Source organism: Caretta caretta, chromosome 6, assembly GCF_965140235.1.
Source record: "Caretta caretta isolate rCarCar2 chromosome 6, rCarCar1.hap1, whole genome shotgun sequence".
Classification (NCBI taxonomy): Eukaryota; Metazoa; Chordata; order Testudines; family Cheloniidae; genus Caretta; species Caretta caretta.
Window position 1 is genome coordinate 19823895 of NC_134211.1, and position 23577 is coordinate 19847471.

The following is a 23577-nucleotide window of genomic DNA, read 5'->3' on the forward strand; positions in this document are numbered from 1 at the left end:
TTAAAATGTTCATTTTAAAGCAGTTAACATACATTGAAAGAAAATCATATCTATTAAAGAAAATTATCTCATTTTGTACCATCTGTACTCTAGCAATGGCTTCAATGGGAATTTTTCCTAACGTCTGGTCTACACTTAATATTTAGGTCAGTATAGCTATGTCAATCACGGATGTGAAAAATCTATGCCGACCTAGCCCTCAATGTAGACACAGATATGTCAGATGCAGTTGAATGCTTTAATCGTCCTAGATTTATTGTCATTTGGAAAGGTGGTGTTCCGGCTACCTTGACAGAAAAGTCCCTTCTAATGTGTCTAAACTACGAGATTATGGCTACAGTGGCATAGCTATGAAGGTATAGCCCCCGTAGTGTAGGTGCACCCATAGGTGCAAACTAATCCAGTTGGTTTACTTAAAAATTGACAGGAACATCAGTTTGGAAATCATTGTGCTGCTGCATTGGAGAATTATAGGGAGACATTAAAAATTCATGGAGGGCTTTACATTTTAGCATAGTATGAAACTGCTAGATTTAAACAATCTTGAAAATGAGAGTCTGTTCAGTCATTTTTAAATGGCTCAACATTTTCTGTCTGTTTTAATATCACACCCATCTCTGTGGCATCTAGGTCTCTGGTCTCATAGCAATTTATTTTGGTTTTCTGAGAGAACATTTATTTCCAGCTTCCAACAGAACAGAAGTTGAATAGAAATCTAATGACTGGCATCTTTCTTCTTAATTTGTATATGTCCAGTTGTTCTGGTATTTTATTTTTTCCAATTTTTGTGTGTGTTAAAGTTGTTGGAACAAAATGAAGGGTTTTTTTTAAAACACCAGTGATCTGTCTCTACAATTGATATCATGCAATCAAGGCACTTTTACCAAAAATTCTTCCTACTTACTCACAATCAAAGCACTTTTACCAGATATTCTTCCTACTTACTGGTTTCAGAGTAGCAGCCGTGTTAGTCTGTATTTGCAAAAAGAAAAGGAGTACTTGTGGCACCTTGGAGACTAACAAATTTATTTGAGCATAAGCTTTCGTGAGCTACAGCTCACTTCATCGGATGCATTCAGCTGTAGCTCACGAAAGCTTATGCTCAAATAAATTTGTTAGTCTCTAAGGTGCCACAAGTCCTCCTTTTCTTCCTACTTACTCTCTCCAGTATAGAAAGTTTCTGGGGTCTTGATTTTAAAGTGTCAAAACTGTATTAAAGCAAAGTGGAAGCACATCTCTCTTATCTTACCAAACCTCAAATCTGGGATAATGTGAAACAAAGACCCAAAATGAAAAATACAAAGACATTAACCATGCAGTAAATTGAAAATGCTGGGATGTATTCCTTTAGTATAAATAACTCATTCTGTAACCTTAGCTTTATTAGTCTTTTTTTCCGTTGTACATAATTTTCAACAGTTAAAATGAGGGAATGCCAAATTTCTGTGCAGCATAGATAGCTTTGGGGCTAAAAGAGGAGACAGTTGAGATGCAGTTTTATTTATAGTGTATCTAAATTTTCCTCCATTTGAAAGTTCAGTTGCCAATTCAGAATATGTAATGCTGATGTCAAGATGGCGCATTGCATATTGGGGTGTACAGCCTTTATGGGCACAACTCCGTGGCAAAGGTAGGAGTAGAAACATAATGTAGAAAGAAGTTCCAGGGCTGTATTTGGTTTATGAGCCACATTTGAGCAAATCTGGCTATTTTTAAATTTGTGGAAACTCAGTTAAAGCTGTTAATATTTCATCATTAATACTCGGTTACCTGTTAAAAGACTACCACGGAGATAAAATGACAAGCAATTTTCAAGATCGAAAGGAAATTAACACAAAATTACATGTACCCCACCCACGCATACATATATTCATGTGTTAGAGAATTTTTATTCTTCATTCCAGGTACATCAGCTTTCATCAAGCTAATTATTCTGCTCTGGGTTTTTTGACAGCAACTGAAAATGAGAACATTTTAAATTAAAGCTATGTTTCAGAGACTTCCCCTTCACAGTACATTATAATTTATTAAATTGAACAAAAACTCTTAGTTAATTAAAACACAATTATGACCCCTTACAAAACCAGTGTATTGATCAGCTCTCCTGATTTCATTTGAAACTACCTTGGTAGGTTCAGTTAATTCAGTTGAGCCCGATTTCATATAAAATGGGATTCTACTCTGATATGCTCTGAATTGGGAAACAAAATATTTGCAGATGGTGCTGCTAGTCTTATGTTGTGATTGCTACAGTGGATGCAATGGTGGCCTAAGAAACCATAATACATGAATATACCACCAAAATGAAGATAGACGTAGCCCTGAAACACAACTTGGAGGGGTTGGTTGTATCCTTACTGGCATCCTCCACTCCTATCTGCTTCAGCAGAGCAATCCTAGCCGAGTAAAAGATGCTCAGAGAGTTCACCCCTATGAAAGACAGACTCCTGGGGTGAAATATAGGCCCTGTTGAAGTTAATGGGAGTTATGCCATCGATTTCAATGAAACTGGGGTTTCACCCATGGAGTGTCTCTAGCTGCCTTGTTCGTAGCAAATTTGTCTATGGATTAGCCCAACCATTCTTCCAGATTAAAGCTACCAATGTGGTTGCACGCACTCATCTTTGACTCCAACCCTGGACAGCAAACACTCAAGACAAGTAACTACCAGCAGCAGTGAGACTCAGAGGAGAAAAACAGTTTGAAGAGAAGATGTACAGTCATTACAGCTTCTGGGCCAGATCCTCAGCCTAAGACGTGAATAGGCTGGCTGCTTCAGCAATTGGAATCCCTGGTACTGTAGCCATCTATACACCTATCTGGCCCCAGGTTAGGGGACGTGTTGGGGAGAGGGGGTTTGGCCAGCGTGCACTCTTCTCCAGTGATCACAGGCTGCTGCAGCAACTCTTCGGGAGATGTTGCTGTTGGCTGTAAATGAGAGCAACTCTGAGACTGGAGATGTAAAGGTCCCCAGTGCATAGGGTGCTAGACTGGGAGCCTGGAGACCAGGGTGCTGTTCCCAACTCTTCCACTGACTACTGTGTGTCTGGGCAAGTCATTTCCTTCTCAGTTCTTCAGTTTCCGCATCAATAAAATGGAGGATAATGATACTTTGAGCTCTATAGAAGAAAAGCGCTATACAGTGCTTTTGCCCCTACTCCAAATCTGAATGTTTAAACAAGAAAAACCCATAAAATATTTCTATTAGGAGAAAAACTGACTGTCATCAACACTTGGAAAATAAAGGTTTCCGTTAGTATGAAGGTTGCCTGAAAACCCTATAAAAAACATTCAGCAACAGACACTGGCCTGCAAAGATACCCACCAACTCCACCTTTTTCATTCACAGTGAAATGCGAGTCCACATTTGTGTGTAAAAAAAAAATGGAAATAGAATTTCACATAACACACCTGTTATTAAACCCAAACCTTGTACAGATGCAGGCTTCCTATTCAACGCATGTGACTTGAGCACACTTGCGTTCCACTGATGTTTTCCACCTGTAAATTTAAAAATAGCTTGATGAAGCCTTATTCTCACTTAGTTTTCAGAGTCTGAGGATGATGTTGCAGAACAAGGTTAGGAACACTTGTCAAGAAAAGACTGCTCAATTCTGAAGGCGAAATGAGGATAAAATATTAGGCATTACAACAACGTAGCATTTCAGTGTAACAATAGGCTTTTGGCAACAAAAGTCTGGACCTTATTTGCCACTGCCTTGCACCAGGGCCAATCATTTGCACTAGTGCAAAGTGGGTACAAGATATTAACATATCAGAATGGGAACATTTTCCACCCACTGCATTCAAGTGTAGATGACTGTGCGAGGTGCAAGACAAAGGAGAATCAGTATGCCCTAATTATATTAGCAAATATACAAAGTAAGTCTCCAATTCTGCCATCAGATCCACTTGGGTAGGTCTTTGCCCCTGCATGGAGCCCCTTTGGCTGCAAAGGGACACCACAGGGACATAAGGATATCCCCTTATCTGCTTGCTGAATTGGGGGCTATGTCACAGACTTAACAAAACGAGAAGTGCACACTATTTTACAGTTTTGCGTCCTTTATAGCCATTTGAGAGAACAATGATACTGTTATGTAAACTTTCCATTTAAGCATATGTTATTGATTTAAGTAACATACAAACTTTAAACATTTTTGCTTCTGATGTTAGAATTACCCGTACAACCAAACCATTGTATACTGACATATGGACCAGATCACTGTTATCGTTACACTCCTTAATAAATCTGTCTTGATCTCTATAGATCAGTGAGGAGATTGTTTTTTCCTAAGCAGGAAGCCAGTAACTTGGTCATTATTTTAAAATCTGTATTTAATGGTGAAAGTTGGCTGATAGCTAGCATATTCATCTTTAGGATGGCCTTCTTTAGAAATGAAAAGAATAGCCTCTAAAATGAATTTGGAAGAATATTGCATGTTAGGATTCATTAAACAAAGATATACGTGTTTAGAAAATAGTTATTGTTTGCAAATTGAGTGGCTTAGATGCTTTGTGGTTTAGGGAATGATTCTGAATAACTTCCAAATTAAACAGTACAGTGTTCCCACTGATAGCCATTTAGGACCAGATTCTGCTCAAGGCTGCATTTGTGTAAGTGAGGAGTAGCTCCGTTAACATCAGTGGAGCTTCTCCATACTTACGCTGGCAAAACCAAGAGCAGAATTTTGCTTTTAAAGTCTGGTCTCCATCCAGTAGGATTTTAGCTCAAGTGAACTAATCCCCAAAGAACCAGTCTGCTGGATTAAAAGAAGAACAAGTTTTTGTTTTTCAAAATGTCATTAGTTGTTGTAAACCAAACTTGTTTTTTTCCCCTCATTTCAAAGAGTGATGAGCTGTCTGGAGAATTGGATTTCACAAAAGAAATCATGAATGGTTCTGTGCAAGTTGGAAGGCTGTTGCAACACCCTGACAGGAATATAGTACTGCAGTGGTAGGAACTCACTGGACAAACTTATGTGGAGAAAATTGGAGCATAGTTTTCATACTGTTATCTTTGTTCATTTTCTTAAGCCAAAATAAATGTGAAGTGCAGCTTTAAGCTCTCTTGAATAGAACTCTCCAGCATTCTTCATGGCCTGTGAACATGGCAACATAAGAGGCAGTGGCTGTGTGAGTACACATTGGTTTCTTAGCACATGTTCTTTCTATATTTTTGGATAATAAAGAGCATGTTTTAGAACTCTGTTCGCGCTCCTCACACACACAAGATGAGGCCTGTGTGTGAAATGATGATTGCTTCTGAAAGCTGCTGGTTTGGAAACCCCTGGAAACTGTAGTCCTTTGTTCATCAAGAGAATGTACAGCATGGGAAGTGGCAGCTTCTCACACATAGCCTTGGTAGTCTGGCTCAAAGCTGACCTGGAAGAAACACTTGCGGGAATGAGAGGGTAGTTTAATCTCTATGCCCCTTCATTCCTTAGCCTTTCTGGTAATTAATATGATTTGTGGTGATTGGGACACTTATCCACTAGGAACAGAAGTGTCTCTTATTATATGTGTTTGTGTGATTGGTGCCCCCTAGAGTGGAGTACTGATCATCATCCCAGGATCAGTTTTATACTGCACATGATCTTCTATCCAACTTACCTTCATCATTCATTAGTGCTGTGCCCTACATTTCTTACCTGCCACCTCTCCTAGCTGCCAGAAACGCCTCAGCCTTTTTGTGGAACTTCATCTCTACCCAGAAATCACTTATTAGTTAGATAATCCCTGCCCCACAGAGCTGATTTAAATGGTAAGCTCTTTGGGAGAGGAACTGTCTTGTTATCTGTTTGTCCAGAGCTCTGCACAATGGAGCCCTGGTCTCTGATTTCTGCCTTTTGATGCTACTGTAATATAAATAATAATAATTAACCTCACATAGTGGTATGAAGGATCATTTTGTATCTTCAACAATCTTCATAAACACTGTTTCCCTAAAAATTGTAATCTTTTCTGGGCCTCCTCACACAAAAAATATAATGGAAATGGATTTTTCCTCCTAATTTCCATCATAAATTATGGTTAGAATGTAAATCTCCTCTTTTTTATTTTTATTAGGGAGGCATCAGTTGTGGCTCTGTAGTTCAGGTTCAGTTGAGCGTTGCACTTAAATATATGAACATACACACAAAATGTGATCAATACATGTGCAATATTTCCCAAGACTCGCTAACCCCCTCAAACTTGTACATTCCAAATGAAGCAGAGCTGGTTCCAGATGAGGCACGCCCATCGTTTGGAATTTCTTAACTTTTCTTGCAAATGGCCAACAAAAATGTAGAAATACTTTCAGAAATGTAGGTACATGCAATTGTCTTGTCTGGGCCAGCTTACTCTGAGTTCAACTGCTGTTTTACATTGCAACCTTTTAGCAACAGCATTCTCAGTGGGAATTACTGTGCGTTAATTAATCTGGGAATTTTTTTGATGCTACAAGCATGAACTTTTTTTGTTTTTTTTGTTTTGTTTTGTTTTCAGATGTGATCCAAAGCTTTCCAAATGCTTCTTGTGTTAGTTCAGAAATAAAATATTTGCAGATGTGCCTTGCTGTAATAGGCAATCTGACTTGACATTGTTTTTTATAGAAGTAATATAAAAATACCCTGGGACAAATTTGGAGCTGTACCACTCAGGATTCTGGGCTGTTCCAATGGCTGGCATAGCCCACAGCATAAGTTAGAGGAGCCCCATTGCTGTCTCGACTTGCAGTAGCTTCTCTGAAGCCCAGGATAGACAAAGAACAAAGTGCTCTGGCCAGTCGCCCTCCTGGTCTAGAAGATTTGCTGGCATCCCTCTACACTGGATGCTGCATGGAAGGAGTAGCATTGGGTCACTTACTTTAATCCGATGCTGCCCTTCTGTATTTCCCAGGGCCCAGTTAGCTTTGCTTTGTGGCCCCCTTAGTAAAGCCGAGCACAGAATCAGGCCCACTGATATCCAGTTGTACATCTAATAAAACTAAGCTTCTCGAACTTTATTGTTATGCATTCTTTGGTTTGAGTTAATGGTCAGCTTTGCAGCTTTGGATACTCTCAGTCAAGTTTAGCCCCATATTTCGGCATTGTATAAATACGTTTTTATAAAACGCAAAACCAAGATAAAGGTTTTAATTGGGGTTTTTTAATGCCAAAGAAATCATTTTTGTAAATCAGCAACAGTAACAAAAATTGTCTTGCTTGTGTTTGCATCCCAAACATTGCAGCATTCCACATGTGCATGTGAGCCTGAGACGCAGGCTCTGATTCCTTTGTCATGCCAGTTCTAACTACGTTAGCTTTAAAGGAGTTGCTCGCATCAAGGGCTAGCTGGATCAGAATCAGTTCCAAAAACTATAAACAGAAGCAGAACTGATATATGTATTTTTATGATGTAGCATGAACTTTGACAAGTAAGTTTGCTCATAGGTAAGAACTTTAAAAAGTAATTTTTATTTTACAGTGCCCCCTTAAGGCTGTGTCCAAACTAGGAAATACACAGCCCCTAGCTACCCCCTCCCTGTACCTTGAGAGGTTTTCAAACTTTTTGAACCAAGTCCCCCACTTTGAGTTATATTTTTGGGTTGTGTCCCCCCACAGCCCAGACAGACTGGATGGCCTGCTGAGCGAGTCAGGGGGTGGAGCTGGCGCTCCCTCCCTGAACCCTGCTGTGCGGAGCTGGCTCGAGCCCCGCCAGCCCTTGCGCCCCCAAAATAGAAGTAAAACTGTGCCTGTGCCCAAGGATCTTCCCCCAGTCCCCCCCGGCCCGGAACCCCGCGCTCCTGCACCCAGGCCCTGGTGTTTTTATAGCATGTTGAGGGGGGCCTCAGCAAGAAAAAGTTTGAGAACTTGTGGATTAACTAACACGTTTTAATTAACACAATGTAGCATCTCACATTTGTAAACAGGGGCAATTCATGTTTACAAATGTGAGAGCGGGTCAGAATTAACTCTTCGGAAGGGACTGAGATTAAACTTGACCAGCTAACACACTTTTCAAACATGACTTGTCCTTGTACACACTACAGGCAAAATTATTATTAACCTGGATAACACTGCTGGAGTGGAGCTTTGTGAGGGTGCCGGGGTCTCCTGTGTAGAGTTCACTGCAGGATCATGGCTGTAACTATGAAGTGGTGGCAGTCACTCTAAAACAGTCATGTGTGAAAAATGCACGTAAATTAATATGTTGTTTTGACTCAGCATTCGGAGGAACTCTTAGGAGGCAAACATAATACCAAAAGTTATGGTTTGAAAGATACACATTAAAAGAGAAAGTATAAGACACAAACAAATGTATTTTTTTTGTTAAAATTTGGTAAAATATGAAGTTATGATTGTTTTCAGTCTTGTCTTTCACTGCAACATACGGAGAATTTAACAGAAATAATTTGCTTTCCACTTTAATAGTGTGAAAATGTGAATATTCTGGGTAACCATTTTACATTTACCTGGGTCTGATGATATAGGGAAAAGGAGACTTTCACACCAAAATAACACTGCCCACATTTCTCAAAGGCTGATCAGCGTGTAAATGGGTCATGAAATGAGCAATGCATTTTCTTCATGTTAGTCATAACTAACAGGTCTGAGTTTATTGGTGTGTTGCTCAGGCAGTAAGCATTGCCATGCTTGGTGGCAGCTGCTTCATTTTTACTTTGTTTCTCCCCTCCACCCTTTGCTTTTATGATTATAAATTTCAGTAAATATTGCAGTTGGTGCATTCTTGCCTCAAGGATGCCTTGAAATCAGTTTGTTTTATTCAAAAGTATGTACAGTGGAAATATTCACTGGAGAGGCTATTTACAAATGCTGGGTGGTTGTGATGGCACATTGTGACCCTTTGGGTTCAGGGGCAAACCCTTCTGGATGAACAGACCTAAGCTGGCTCCTGGAAAGAAACCTAACAATTCTGCCTCTTCTGCAGGGTCTTATTCAGTACCAGCAGGATTTAAGCAAGTGAGTTTGTTCATCAGGTTAGCTTTATGATCCTGCCAGTTAAGGAATTGTATAACCTGCTGACATCAGCAGAGATTGGTCAGTGAGTCCACAGAAAGGACTGATAGTGGAGAAGAGTGATTCTTCTGTGTCTATTGTTTACTTTATCGTTGTTGCTGTGGCCCAGATTCTCAGCTGGTGTCAACTGAAACCACTCCAGTGAAGTCAAGGCATCTATGCCAATATACATGAGGATCTGCCTTTAACAGCAGCAGTAACACAGTAAACAATAGAGACATAAAGGAATCACTTTTCTCTGCTATCACGGAAGCCACAGGCTTTGGACTGAAGAGTGCTCTGTGGTGGTTCTTAGGTTTTGTTGTTTGCTTTGTTCTATGAAGAATCTAAAATAAACACAATGTACTAGGAAGTGGGGAAAACTTTTTTCATTAATATTGAGAGGGTGCAGTGTTTTTTCTATGGTGGAGAAAGTCTGGGGTTGGATACCGTGGTCTCTTCTGGGTTTGTCAAGCCATTGTATCTCATTTACATTTGAATGATATGCACTTGTAGCTCAATGATATAGAAGATTGATGGTGCTAAAGACCTTGGGCTTGATTTGCCACTATTTTTGTACTTTATGTAGCTATTTATGTCTGTGCAAAGTCAATAGGACAACTTGTGCACAAAGTTAAATGTGCTTAAGTGCTTTTCTGGATTAGGGCCATAATGCTCAGAACCTTGCAGAATCAATCCCTTACTCACGTGTTGCTAGGCCTACAAGGTGGACAGATGGAATGGGGTGGATTACCATTTTCTACTGATCCAAGCAATATTATTTGTTTATCACTTCCAGTGCAAGGAGAGGAAAGGTGCCGCATAAACTGATAAAAGGCAAGAGGAGGGGGTTAAAATCAGATGTATTTATTTGGATTATGCTTATACAATATGTAGTGAAAACCACAGAAATAAATTCTTACAGAATTTGTAGCATTTATCTAATTTGCTTTGAATTATGGAAAAATCACCAAAGTATAAACTTTTGGCAGAATTTTAAATGGATTTCTTGAATTGGGAGCAGATACTGTTCCATGAGCCGTATTGTCACTGGAGATCAAAAGTGTATTTGGGAGAAAAGATTAGAATAAAATGTTCACTATACAGCCTTAATCTCTTTCTTCATCTATGAGAGTTGAACTGTTTCTCTATGTTTCCTGCCTGTTAAGGATACAGGCTATGAGGAAACAATCAGATTTTCCAGTGTGGGGGAAACAAAATGTCTTCTAAATTTCTTTTCCCATTTAAATCAGTGCTTGAATTGTTTCTCTTACAAGGGACCTTGGAAGCACGTTGTCCCATCTCCAAGTATTGTGGATGGCTCGTTGTGGGCTCACAGATTTAGATGGAATCTCTTCCTGCATCTCTTTGAAGGTAGGTAAAACTGGGTCATTTCAAATATGCTCCTACGGTCGATATCTTTAGTTAATATTTCTCTTCCTGTAATTGTACTGTCACTTTTTTTAAAGTTCTTAAAGGATTTTGATTGGGCACCTTGAGTTTGTATTTATTAATCTTTGAAGATGCTAAAGCAATTATTTTTTAGTACAGCACTGTGGTCTGATCCTGAACACACTTACTTATTTCCATGATAGTCTCATTCACTTAAAATGGCATTAGCCATGATAGGAAGCACTCTGCCCAAGCTAGTACCTGAGCATTCTAATTGATATTTCTAGCTCTTTGTAGTATGCAATTTCCTAAAGATTTGAAGTAAGTCAGTAAGTGGCTTAATGTAATTTGGGCAAGTCTGTGGTTTATATGTTCTGTTTACTTCTGTTGAGGAACTCTATATAGCCTATAACAATATTTCTGACCTGAGCCAAGTGAGCTTGCTGGATCATCTTGAGATTCTGGACCTGGAAGGAAACAATATTGAGGACATCAACCAGATTCAGTACCTGGGACTCTGCGGCAAACTGAATAGTCTCACAGTGGAGGGGAATCTTATTTGCCTTAAGCCAAACCCAGAGTCTTCAGAGGTAAGAACCTTGTTCAGATTTCTTGTGTTAAATTTTGCACATTTATCTTGAGTTGGTAAATCAGATACCCACAGAAATACTTCCGTTGTGGTGGTGGTGGTGGTGTTATAGTAGGTCTTTTCTTTCTCTCTTTTCTATTCTATCCCTCTTTTTCTATAGTTATTTTTTCTTTAAACATGAACAGAGGGAAAAATAGAGGAAGTATTAGTATTAATTGACAAGGCCTTTTCCCTAATGGCTTCAGGGGAGTGTTGATATTAGTAGGAATCCCTTTCATAGTGTAGGGTAAAATAAACTAGCAAGCAAATTGTTCTGACAAGAATAAACACTTCTCCCACATGCTAGTGGACATATTTGTGCAACATTAAATCTATTACCATCTGCTGCGAACCTGCCCAAGAGTTGCTAGAGTTTAATTTCTTCCTGCTTTCTAGCCAGCCCAAACTCCTTTCACTGCTCACCAGGGAGCATGGAGCAGGCTTTTAAGTTTTTTTTTTTTTTTAACCTCCATTACCTTTTAGCAAGAAAATAATATTTTCTCAGTCCTCATGTCAATCTTCACAGTGGGCGTTCCTCATTTCCATGGCCAGTGGGGCAGTCGAGATCTTTGCACTGAGCCTGGGCTTAGGACCAGCCCTCCAGAAGAACTTCCCAGAATTCTCTGCCTCCAAGCAGACTCTAGGGTACCCCTTGGAGTAGAGCTTTCAGAGGATTTTTGAAAGATTTTTAATTAACCATCTCTCAGGTTTCTTTATGGCTTTGAGGATTTCTTCTCAAAACTGCTAAACTAAAAAAAAAAAAAATTCTTGTGGCTTTCTGAGGAGGGTTTGAAGGACAGCACCTCTCCTCCACTCAGAAATGGCAGGGACAGCAGACTGCCTGCACCCAGCTCACAGTCGGCGTATGAGTGAGGTCCACACCAAGAGAATTGAGCAGGCCACAGGAACCCAGCTCCTAGACAGTGTGTGGGCAAGGTCCAGACCAAGAAGCATGAGCAGGCTGCAGTGAAACTGGCCCCCAGATGGCATATGGGTCAGACCCACACTGAGAGAGCTGGGCAGGCCACAATTAAACCAGCTTTCAGTTGGCATGTGGGCAAGATCCACACTGAGAGATATGAGCAGGCCACAGGGAAGCCTGGCTGAACATGTGGACAAGCTACACAAAGAGTCAGCTGAACGGGCCACGTTGAAGCTCCCTTTACTGAGGCCAAGCCAGAATTAGTGGCATGGAATGAGGGGGAAAATTTTCAAAGTCCCCTGCTTTACCGCTAGGCATAGGGCACCTATTCCCACAGCTTGCATTGCAGAGCACAGATCCTGCATGTCTCCCTAAGGTGTGAAGTAGAGCCAGTGGAGACAAATGATCCCACTGGTATCAGCTGCGCCTTGCAGGTAAAACAGATTGACTTGCAAGTTCTCAGCTGCTCTGAAAGGTGTCAGCTGTTGTAGCCTTTCTGGTACCAATGGGTTATTTGTCTCCACTGGTTCCCAGTTTTTATTGGAAATGAGGTCAAAGTCTTTCAGCCAAGACACCAGTTTGCATTTTGCCCTAGTTAAATAATATTTTTTTTAATCGCTTAATATGGCCCCACCCAAGTGGTCTGTATCCTCACATTAAGGGCCAGTTACCCTCAGCATTTCTTATGGATCCTTGCAGTGCCCAAGAGGCCTCTGGAAACCAGTTAAATTATCTCTGCTCTTTGGGGACTAAACTTCTCAAACATGAGAGATCATGTGGCTGTGTCAGATAACCCTGCTGCGGTGTGTAAAAACGGCAGCCTCTTGTGCTGGGATTTCAGAAGGGTGTCAGCAATACAGTGTAACAGCATTAGTCTGTCCATTTCTCCCTTTCCTCACCTCCCTCTTTTCATAGCTTTTGGGAGAAACCCAAAACGACCATTTTAAGTTTGAGACTGCATGGTTGTTTTCTCTCATTATTACTTTCATATGGGTGTAGTAGTAAAAAGCTGACATGCCAAACCCGTTGAAAAAAACACAGAAATTGGGTTTGTTTTTGGCTTAATTGGCTTGTGAGTTGCTTGTTGGCTAGTTTTTGGCTTGTTGCTTGTTTTAGCTTGTTGCTTCTTTTTTTTTTAACGGCTCCGGCAAGCAGAGGGGGGGGGCAAACAGGGGCAAAGGGAGGAGAGAGTCAGGGGTGCACAGCGGGCCCACCACAGTCCCAGACTGCACGCCAGGGGGATCTAGTCACATAGAGTGTTGGGGTTCTTAGGGATTGGCTTGTTTTGGCCTTGTTTTGAAATGGGATTAGCTTGATTTTTGGCTTATTGTGAAAGTCGAGTGCTTATTTACCGCGTGAAAGTTGTTAACAGTGGTAAAAAGCATATTCTCACCAATGCAGAAGAGCAAGGCAAAGCACCCAGAGTTAGCAACACACACATGTGATTATCTGTCCATCCATATTAGATCCTTCTCCTGTCTCTTAAATTTATGTGTTAATACAGTGATTCTGGATCATTCTTATAATCTGTTTTGTGACTTCAAGGAATTTCAAGAGGAGAGGAGACCACCAAAATAAAACTTTAAAGTGGCATGTCAAAGTGAGGGACTCTTTCAAAAAGAAGTTATCAAACTTTTTCATAGCATAGATCAGGGTCTTAATAGAGAGATTGTCTTGTGGACATGCTCATCCTCTTTGCAGTCAAAATAACCATCTCTCCTCCCTTCGTGTTTGGATTGCATAACATCCGAGTGGCAACTACAGTAATTGTATACATGCAAAAATGATATTAGAAAAGTGCTGAATGTGATGTACAGTGCATGCATTTAACAAGTTAATTCCAGTTTTAGAGATGTTGATTCCAGCAATATGCCTTTTACTTAAAATGGGGACTACCCTTGGAACAGGTAATAGCTCTAAAACTGGACTCTTTAAATCTGGAAACTTTAAATCCTCGCACTGTAGCATCTTGAAACAATCAGCGGAGTCAGCATAATTCAATCAACCAGTTCTCAGGCGCATCAGCAAGCCCTCTGGAGACCACTGGTGGTTTGTGGATGACAATTTGGGAATCACTGTTCTAGAACATTTATCTGATAAATTGAATAAATGTATATTCTTTGAAAACTTTCTGTGTACATGGAGAATAGTTATTCTGGGTTAAAACAAATGATCCACTATCATTTTCTTAAGATTGCTGTAATTGCAGGTCTTCAATTCTCAAGAGATAAACATGAGACAAACAAATTAGGTTGAATGTTAATTGTAGCACTAATCTCCCGAGTTATTAGTGGTAGGCTAAAACCAAGATACAGTATATGTAATCAAGATGTTTTGGGAGATAGTGTATTTTCTAGGAATTGGAGCATTCCACATTGATGTTACAGAGGACCAGTAATGCATGAGGAAGACAGAAAACAAAGGGATGGTACTATGATTCCTCTGCAGGGCCTGCCTTAGGGCCGGGCAAACGGTGCCGCACCCAGGGCGCCATAACCAGGGGGGCACCACAAGGGGCTTGGGCCTCTCCTGGCTGGCTGTGGCTGGACTCCTCTCTTCTCCAGCCCCTTCCCCGCGCTGGGCCAGCAGGCTTCTCCCTGACCCCGCCCCTGACCCCCTAGCCCCTCCCTCCCTCGCTCCTCAGCCGGCCAGTTCTGCCCCAGCCCCGGGGAGCCCAGAGTGGCACGGACGGGGCCAGTCACTGGCAGCGCGGCCCACCGCTCGCTGCCCGGAGCTGAGCCGAATCCCTCCCAGCCTTTGGCCCTGTGCTGCTTGGGGTCTGGTGGGGGCTGGCCAGGCTGGGGCCAGGAGGAGCAAAACTTCCATGTGAGAGAGGGGAGGGGAGACTTTAAGTGACATGCGCTGAGTGTCTCTCAAACTTCCCTAACACACACACACAGACTCTCACTCCCCAACACACACACTATCTCTCACATAATCCCCCAACACACAGTCACACACACGGTCTCTCTCACACACTAACTGGCTCTTACAGTCCCCCAACACAGATTGTCACACACACACAGAGTCTCACACTCCCCAACACACACTCTGGCACACAATCCCCCAACACATAGTCTCACACACACACTGGCTCTCTCTCTGTCTCTCTTTCACACACTGGCTCTCTCTCACACACACACACACACACTTGTATTACTGTTGTTGTTATTACTGCTTGGTACTTCCTGTCAAAATGCTCATGATGAGCAAGGAGTGGCTAGGGGCTGCAGGAGGGCCGGGGGCTCTGGCAAGATGCAGCCCCCATGTGACAGCGCGAAGCCTGCTGTGAGCTGCAGGCCAAGCGCCAGGCACTACAAGCCACCGCAGCAGCACAGAAGTAAGTGTGGCAATACACCACATACCTTGCCACCCTTACTTCTGCGCTTATGCTGACAGTGGCCTAGGAATTTGCTAGTTGTAGCAGTTACTCATTGTGATGTTATCTGAGTAAAACATGACCATGTAGATCATTCTTGCAACCACTGTTATATATTTGCAACAGATCTTGTACAAGATGTGGCATTAAGATGTCTATGAAAAGGTTATGATTTGCTGAATACGTTTATGCTATTTGTATGCATGTATCATTTTTGTATTTGAAATTATGAGTATTGTCTCTATACCTGTATTTCAATGTTTGCTTCTGGGGTAATGCCCACAAGGTAGTTAGCCAGCACATCTTGAAGGGACTAGTCAAAGTAGGAAGAACAAGGAGTACTTGTGGCACTTTAGAGACTAACAAATTTATTTGAGCATGAAAGCTTATGTGCAAATAAATTTGTTAGTCTCTAAGGTACCACAGGTACTCCTCGTTCTTTCTGCTGATACAGACTAACACAGCTACCACTCTGAAACTAGTCAAAGTAAATGGCTCATCAGGGGACACATAACTCACAACGGACCATGGAAGATGCCCATCTACATTGAATGGACTTTCCTGTGGACATTCCGTATGAAGTATAGGTAATGGCCTGGAGGTGATTGTGGGGGGAAGCCCAGGGAACCCTTAGGAGCCAGGGGTGATGAGGGGAGGGGGAGCGCCAAAATACAAGTTTGCCCAGGGCACCATTTTCACTAAGGCTGGCCCTGTTCCTCTGTATCACGTGCCATATAACTTCCCCGTTTACTCTAAACCGTTCATGTCCACAGAATTAATTTGTGTAGGAATTTAAGCTTGAAAGCTTAGATAGCATCCCTAAAATCTCAGTCATGTAGTGCAAGTGTGGGTATTTCAACCCATGCATATAATAATCGTGAAGATTTGTATCACTTTCTTATGTTTAATTATTGGCTTGATCACATCTGTCACTGAAGGCACCAGCACAGTGTAGTGTTTTAATTGTCATGTTTTTTCTTTTCAGAGATCCAGTAGGCTGTACCTTAACAAATTGCTCTACATTTGTTTTCCTTCTTTGTACTTTCAGAGGTGTACTTCAGAGGCAGATACTGTAACTATTTATAATTGAAATGTTTGTTATTGACATTTCATTCCTTGCTGGAGACGTGATTAGAAGACGTGATCAGAATCAAAAGTCTCTACAAAAAGAAATCCATGCCTGCTTCTAGTGGAAAGATCATGTCTTCTTGCTTGTTTTTACTCCCATAGAAATAAGACAGTGCAGTTTCTGTCACTTCATAGTTGTAGTACTATCAGAACCTACACAATAGGTACTAGAGTTATAAGGAGTTCATATCGCCCATCGCCAAATGTAGTAACATATTCAGAAGACATAATTATCACTTGGTGTCTTCAGTCCTTAAAAACCACTTGTGATAGGGTCATGCCATGACTGCTCTTGACCTGTTTAGGTGATGAAACCAGGAACTGATCAGTATTATAATATGCTGAAGTGCAATGTGTTTTTGGAAGTAGAGTACGCAGACAGAGTATGTAGCACACAAGACACATTCTCACACAAGTTTTGCAAAATGGGATCTCTTACGTAATTGCTAGCTAAGACTTTACAATCCAGAGATCTTATTGCATGCATGTCTTTCTGTCAGTCATTGCATAACAAGTGCATCAGTTACTGGGATAGCTAGATTTAAAGAAAAATATAAGAATTTAAGAAGATTCATTGCTGTCCACATATGGACCATCTTCTCTGCCTCTCGCTTGGTTGGATTTTACTTCTTTGGGTCATTCTAGAAGACAGATTAATCAGCCATTTGTTGCCTCTACTGATGGGAGGCCTCCTCAGAGAGACATGTCTTCCACCATGCTCTAAAAGAGGCAACTCACAAATTCACTCTAACCCCTCAGTGGGGAGTTCCACAGCTCTGAGGCCATCACAAAACCCATTCTAACCTCTATTCCTGAGAATTTCACCCTGGGCTCTGTCAGTTGCTTTGTTCCTATTAATGCTTTTGCCAACTGACTGAGATATAGAAAATTCAGCTGGGAAATAGAAAAAATAGAGGTGGACTTACATTTGTGTTCCCTGGTTGGGCAAGTCTAACCTTTCAAGCTGCATGCATGCTGTACTCCATAGTACAACCTCAGTAAGAGTATGTGTATTTTTTTTATTTACAAAATGATTAACTAGATTTACTGCTCTTTCTTCAGGCTCCCTGTTTGCTTTGTGTAATTTGATTTTCAGATGACCTCATCTTCCTCTGTCATCTAAACCAAAAGCAACAACCTGATGATACATACTGTAGCCCCTATTACAGCTGCTGTTTGCAGTATTGCCGTGTGAGTGTAATATGATGCATCATCTCTCAAACAGGACAGCACTATAAATTGTAAACCTATAGCCAGCGCCCTGTACAAAGTTCATGTGCTACGTGAAGGGATGATGATTGGTTAAGGCTGTTCCTAAATTAAGATTAAAGAGTCAGTTAGTCAGGTCAGTGTCTGCCTCTTCTTAGCAGCAGCCAGCAAATATATGCTTTATTTGACAAATGCCCTCTGCCGGTCAGTGTGGTGTTTTGTGGGAAGGGAATGGACAGTTGTTATACATACTGCTGCTACAGAAAGATTTCTTTGTGTGACAACATTACTGGTGGGCAAGGACTTGGCTGACTGGGAATTGGTGGTATAACATGTAACATTGTGAAAAACAAAAACTCTATCAGGACCAAATGAGTGACTTACAGGTAAGGCTACGTTTTAGTCATGGGTATTTTTAGTAAAAGTCATGGACAGGTCACGGGCACTAAACAAAAATTCACGGCCTGTGACCTGTCCATGACTTTTACTATATACCCCTGACTAAAACTTGAGGGGGCTGCCTGGGGGTGCCCCGGGAGCTGGGGAGGGAGAGTGGGCGGCGGCATGCAGCCTGCGACCCCCGCTGGTGCTGGGGAGGGGTTGGTGGCTCCCTACCTGGTTCCATGCCACGCACACACACACACCCCGCAGCAGCGGCAGAGTTTGGGTGTGGGAGGGTGCAGGGGGTTGGTGGCACAGGACAGGGTGAGATGGGCTCTGGGCAGCGCTTACCTGGGGGCTCCCCGGAAGCAGCGACATCCTCCTCGATCAGCTGCTAGTCGGAGGTGTGGCCAGGCAGCTCTGTGTGCTGCCTCCACCCAGGGTACCACCCCCGCAGCTCCCCGTGGCCTGAGACTGCCCCAGCAGCAGCCGGTGCGACTTGCGCAGGGGCTGTCTGAGCTGCCCTCAGGCCAGGCGCACCGGCTGCTGCAGGAGTCACAGAGGTCATGTAAAGTCACGGAATCCATGACTTCCGTGACCTCCATGACAAACTCACAGCCTCACTTATAGATCGATGTTAACATTCAGATGAGCCGTCCCCTCACACTCCATCACCAGGACAATCTTGCTTTGTGCTCTCTTTAAACTGCTAGTGTATTTGAGACAGTCAAACATTGTCTGCTGCCTTCTTGAACCTAATTTTTTTTAACCAGTGTTGCAAAATGCATGTTCCAACCCACCTGTACACCTCACTACATTTTCCCAAAGCTGAGATGCCATGTACAGACATCTGTGTGGTGTCCTAATCTATTAGAAATGCCCATTATTCACCAGGAGATTCAGAACCATAGTGAAATAACCACTGTATGTAAGCCTAAACTCCTCTCTCCTACGATTCGTAATTCCTCCATCATTGCGATGTGCACATGGCCATTTCAGATATAATCCAAAATGCTGATGTATTACTCCAGAAGAAGCTGTGCCCCTCAACATGGGTCATAACCAGCATGTGCGCATGGGAGGGAACATTCCAAAGTCTCAGAAAAGAAACCTCGATACAGTTCCTTTTAGCCTTTGTGCATCTGTCCTTGGCATGCGTCCTCTTGCAGAAAAAGGGCTTAGGTTTAAATTGAGTCATCTCCTCTCATATACAGAAGCACTCACAGTGCCTCCCCGGGCTGCATATGCACCTGGCTTACAGTTCTGCCGAATGTCCCAATCTAGCTCTGAGAGGTTTGCTCTAGCTCTGAGAGGTTTGCTCCTTATTGGTCCATCAGACACTGGGTTTGGCAGCCTTCCGGCCCAGGCATATCTTTTTAGTCACACTATGGCCTGAAGTTGATGCTGCAACCAGAGACGTCCAAAAGTAGCAGGGGGGGGGGGGCCTCTGGGTTGAGTGTGTCCAATCTTCCCATGGAGAGCAGTGTATTGTTTGCAGTTTTGTACAGCACCCAGATGCTATGGTAATAGGTGCTGAGGTAATTGACTAAATACATTGCAAATTCGCCTTTTATTTTGTGCAGCTTGTGTTGTCAATACATCAGCAGCTTGAGCAGCAGTTCCATCAGAGAGAAGCATAGTGAGATTTGAAAAGTATGGTTACATTTCTGTTTATTCTTTGAGGTGGGTTGGTTTGCCCCTTCAAAGCATTCTTCAAACTATCCAGCGTTCATACAAAGTGAACAGCTCCGCATTGCTTGTAGTAGTCCAGTTTCTCTTGAACAATCTGTTAAAATGACCACATTCTCAATTCTTTCAGGTGCCAGATTATAACTACAGAGCTGAAGTGAAAAAACACATCCCTCACTTAAAGTATTTGGATGAAATACTAGCAAATCAAATCACCATCCCTCCCTCTAGGAAGATGAACAAGGACTGGCTAATTGTCAAGGAGTCCATTAAGGAGGGCAGTTTAGCCAAAGACATTTCTCAGTTTGGTATGTCAAATTTCTCACCATTTATTGGTGCTGATGTGTAAGAAAGAAAGAGTGCAGCTGGACTCTAAGATCCCAAGTTGAGCTTTCAGGGCTGGGAGGAAGGAAACTCAATCTCTTCACTTGGAAACTGAGCAGATTGGCTATGGAATTCACTGTGGGACAATAAAGATGGAACTTCCCCGTGCCATTTTCATGGTCATTCTTTGAAATGTAACTGAAATTTCAAACTTATGGCCAGAACCTCCACCACTTTGAGGCTGCTTTGTGCTACTCTTAACCAGCCAGTGGAGGATTCTTCCCTCCTGCATTGGGGAATCCTTCGGTACTGTAAGGATGCCATATTGGCTGCTATGCCATTGAGTCTGGTGAATGGCTAGGAGAAATGGAGAATGGCTAGAATGCCTCTGCTCTCCAGTGATTGTCCAAATGTGGCTATGAAACAATGTAATTTAGAGTAATTTAGAGCAGCCCTGATGCTAGCCCCAGGATCAGAGAAATGTAAAAGTGGCTTAAACCACCCAGCATGTCTCATCTGCAGCTGAGGTTCTAGCCCTTAGTATTCTTCTTGTATGTATGCTTTGAACTGAGCAATTCAAGTGAAATCTTGGAAATGAATGTGGTAAACAGTGTGATGGCTCATAAATAGTGACCCATGTAACTACATGACAGTACATTATTTGGCAAAACTGGTTCATAAGAATGACCAGACTGCATCAGACCAATGGTCCATCTATCCCAGTATCCTGTCTTCTGACAGTGGCGAGTGCCAGATGCGTCAGAGGGAATGAATAGAAAAGGCAACTATGGAGCAATCCATCTTCTGTCATCCAGTCCCAGCTTCTGGCAGTCAGAGGTTTAGGAACACCCTGGTCATCTTGGCCAACAGCCATTGATGGACCTATCTTCCATGAACTTTATCTAATTCTTTTTTGAACCTAATTATAGTTTTGGCCTTCACAACATCCCCAGGTAATGAGTTCCGCAGGTTGACTGTGTGTTGTGTGAAGAAGTACTTCCTTATCTTTGTTTTAAACCTGCTGCCTATTAATTTCCTTGGTCACCCCTGGTTCATGTGTTATGCTTTTATATACTACATGACATATGCTTTACCATGGTCAGTAAAGTATTTCCTATCATTGCTTCTATTGCTTCCCATTAGTGTGGGCAATACTGTTGGCTTCCTGACCCCCACTATTGTGGTATGCTTGCCAACTGTGCGCCATTAAAAATATAGTTTATTTTGGAATAAGTGCACACAGTTGTCATTTGTTTTAATCCCAGCGGGTCCAAATCATTAGTTGTAGTAATAGGTATCGTAGGAAAAGTCTGTAAAAATCTGATCCTTTGGTGATCCCTCCGTTGGCTACATAAGGTTGAATTACAGAAAAATAGTAAAGTTGGGAAGCAGAAAGAGCACAGAATGGAGCACAGAATAGGGCATTCATATTACTTTATATTCTATTCATGTTTGTATTTTTGCCTTTGACATTAAGCACAAAGGTTAGGAAATTCCAAACATTTTCTCTTCTTTAGCAATGTTAACTTAGCTGCTTTGCACATGCTTTGTGTTTTACAGTTTTGCATTAATAACAAAGGCCAAGATATTTTTAATAAATAGGTGCCTAAAATTAAGCTCCTAAATAAATGGCCTGATTATTAAGAGCGTTGAGCACCCAGTACTGCTGGACTGTTCTTCCTTTGCCAGCCTATTGCTTAATATTTAAGTGGTTTAGACACTGTGTGAAGAGTGCAGGTGTTCATGCTGGAGGGTGGCCAGATAAGTGTCCCAGCATGAGGAAATGGCAGACACTGTGTGGCTGTGCTGGGTGTAGTGTTTCCATTTAAGTTTCTTGAAGCAGGAACTGCATTTTCTTCTGTTCTCTCTAGCACCAAGCCTGTTGCCATTGCTTTATCATGACTCTGCAAATGATAGGATATTTTTAATGTTGCATTCTTAGTTATATCTTACTGAAATCTCTCAGATACTCATCCAGAGGCAACAAGAAGAAGACCTGGCTCCGGTCTGAGACCTACTGCAGCTCACTTCATGTCGGCTTCCAGACCATGGACTGCTCAGAGACCTGCGAGTGCAGGGATATCTAGCAATGTCCATTTGCTATCCAGTGGTAGCACCCTTCCAGAATCCACTGTCTCTGATGAGATATTCCTAGAAGATGATGCAAGTGACTTGACACATGGTGATGAATTTTCTTTGTCTGTTCTTCCCCCACCCACCCCTCTTTCGACCCCCTCTCAAAGTTCTTCCTGCTTTATACATGTGCTCTCAAGGGCACACACCGGTACTGATGGCACATTGGCTTGCCCATAGGTTTCCAAGTGTGAAGCCCGCACAGTGAGGTTGGGGTGCTTTTTCATTTTCTCCTGAGGCAGAAGGTGAAAGTCCTTTGGGGCCACCTTCCCATTTTACTCTTTAATCCCCCTTCATAAGTTGTACATTGCTACAAAGTGCCCTAATGAAAGGCTGGCTATGTCTCCCTGCCTGCTATTTGTTAAGCAGTCTGCTCTCAGCTAGGGTTTGTCCCCCTACTTTTATTCAAACCTGTTCTCATTAGCCCTTATCTATAGACCCCAAATTTGCTGGGGTCACTTAGATCTAGTTTATATGAAAACATTCAGAACTATTTGGACATATAATTGTGTTAAAACACTGGAGTAATGTCCTAAGATAAACTGTCCCTACAGAACATCTGGAGTTCAGAAGCTGTGTTGCATGCCCCCTTCACGAATGGGTCGTAAGGTCAGAGTATCCAAGCTCAATACTTATATTCCTGTAGGGATCATTGCTGTAAGTGACTGTATCATCAGTCTCCAGGGCGTCAGTCTCCCAGGGTGAGGGATCATGTCACTGATTTAAAATTTCTGGCCTGCGGGCCAGCCCAGAGTTCTAATTGCAGCGCAGTACTCAGCAACCTGGTGGCCGGCTCTTCCCTCCTGAGCATACTGCAGAGTCAGCACAGCCCCTCAGAAGGAAGTGGAGGGCCTTCTGCCACTCGGCAGCAATTTTTCTGGCTAATTCAGCCTCACTGCTGATGACTGAGATTTGGATATAGCTACATCCAAGACCCCTCTCAGAGCAGACAACAGTGTAGATATGCCAGAAGAGCTGAAGAGCAAGGAGAGGGTGGGATGGCTCAGTGGTTTGAGCATTGGCCTCCTAAACCCAGGGTTGTGAGTTCAATCCTTGAGGGGCCCATTTAGGGATCTGGGGCAAAAATTGAGGATAGCTCCTGCTTTGAGCAGGGGGTTGGACTAGATGACTGAGGTCCCTTCCAACTCTGATATTCTATCAGATCTTAAACCTTAAAGGGGAAGACAAACAAGCCCCTGAGGACCACTGGCAGGATGCCCAAGGATGGCTGAATGGGAAATGTCTGGCAGAGTCCTGTTTTGATCCAGTTTTGAAGGCCGCCTAGGATTTCTTGGTCAGTTGTCACTGAGAAGGCCAGAGTGCTGCAATCTAATCAGCTCTTTGGATGCCGATTAGGTGTGTCAGCTTGTGTTTATTTGCCCCAGTATTTTGAGCCTGTCTTTCCAGTAAA

At 42.3% G+C, this 23577-nt stretch overlaps 1 protein-coding gene across 14 annotated transcripts in view; it reads left to right on the forward strand.

Moving 5' to 3' along the window:
- Positions 1–23577, forward strand: part of LRRC56 (leucine rich repeat containing 56) — a 138691-nt gene that overhangs the window by 105730 nt on the left and 9384 nt on the right. For all 14 annotated transcript variants that reach the window (XM_048852550.2, XM_048852547.2, XM_048852546.2 and 11 more), the window contains 4 exons: positions 10259–10355; positions 10766–10963; positions 19840–20017; positions 22000–22215. In XM_048852550.2, coding sequence (XP_048708507.1) covers positions 10259–10355; positions 10766–10963; positions 19840–20017; positions 22000–22215 — 689 coding nt within the window. The remainder of the gene's footprint in view (positions 1–10258; positions 10356–10765; positions 10964–19839; positions 20018–21999; positions 22216–23577) is intronic.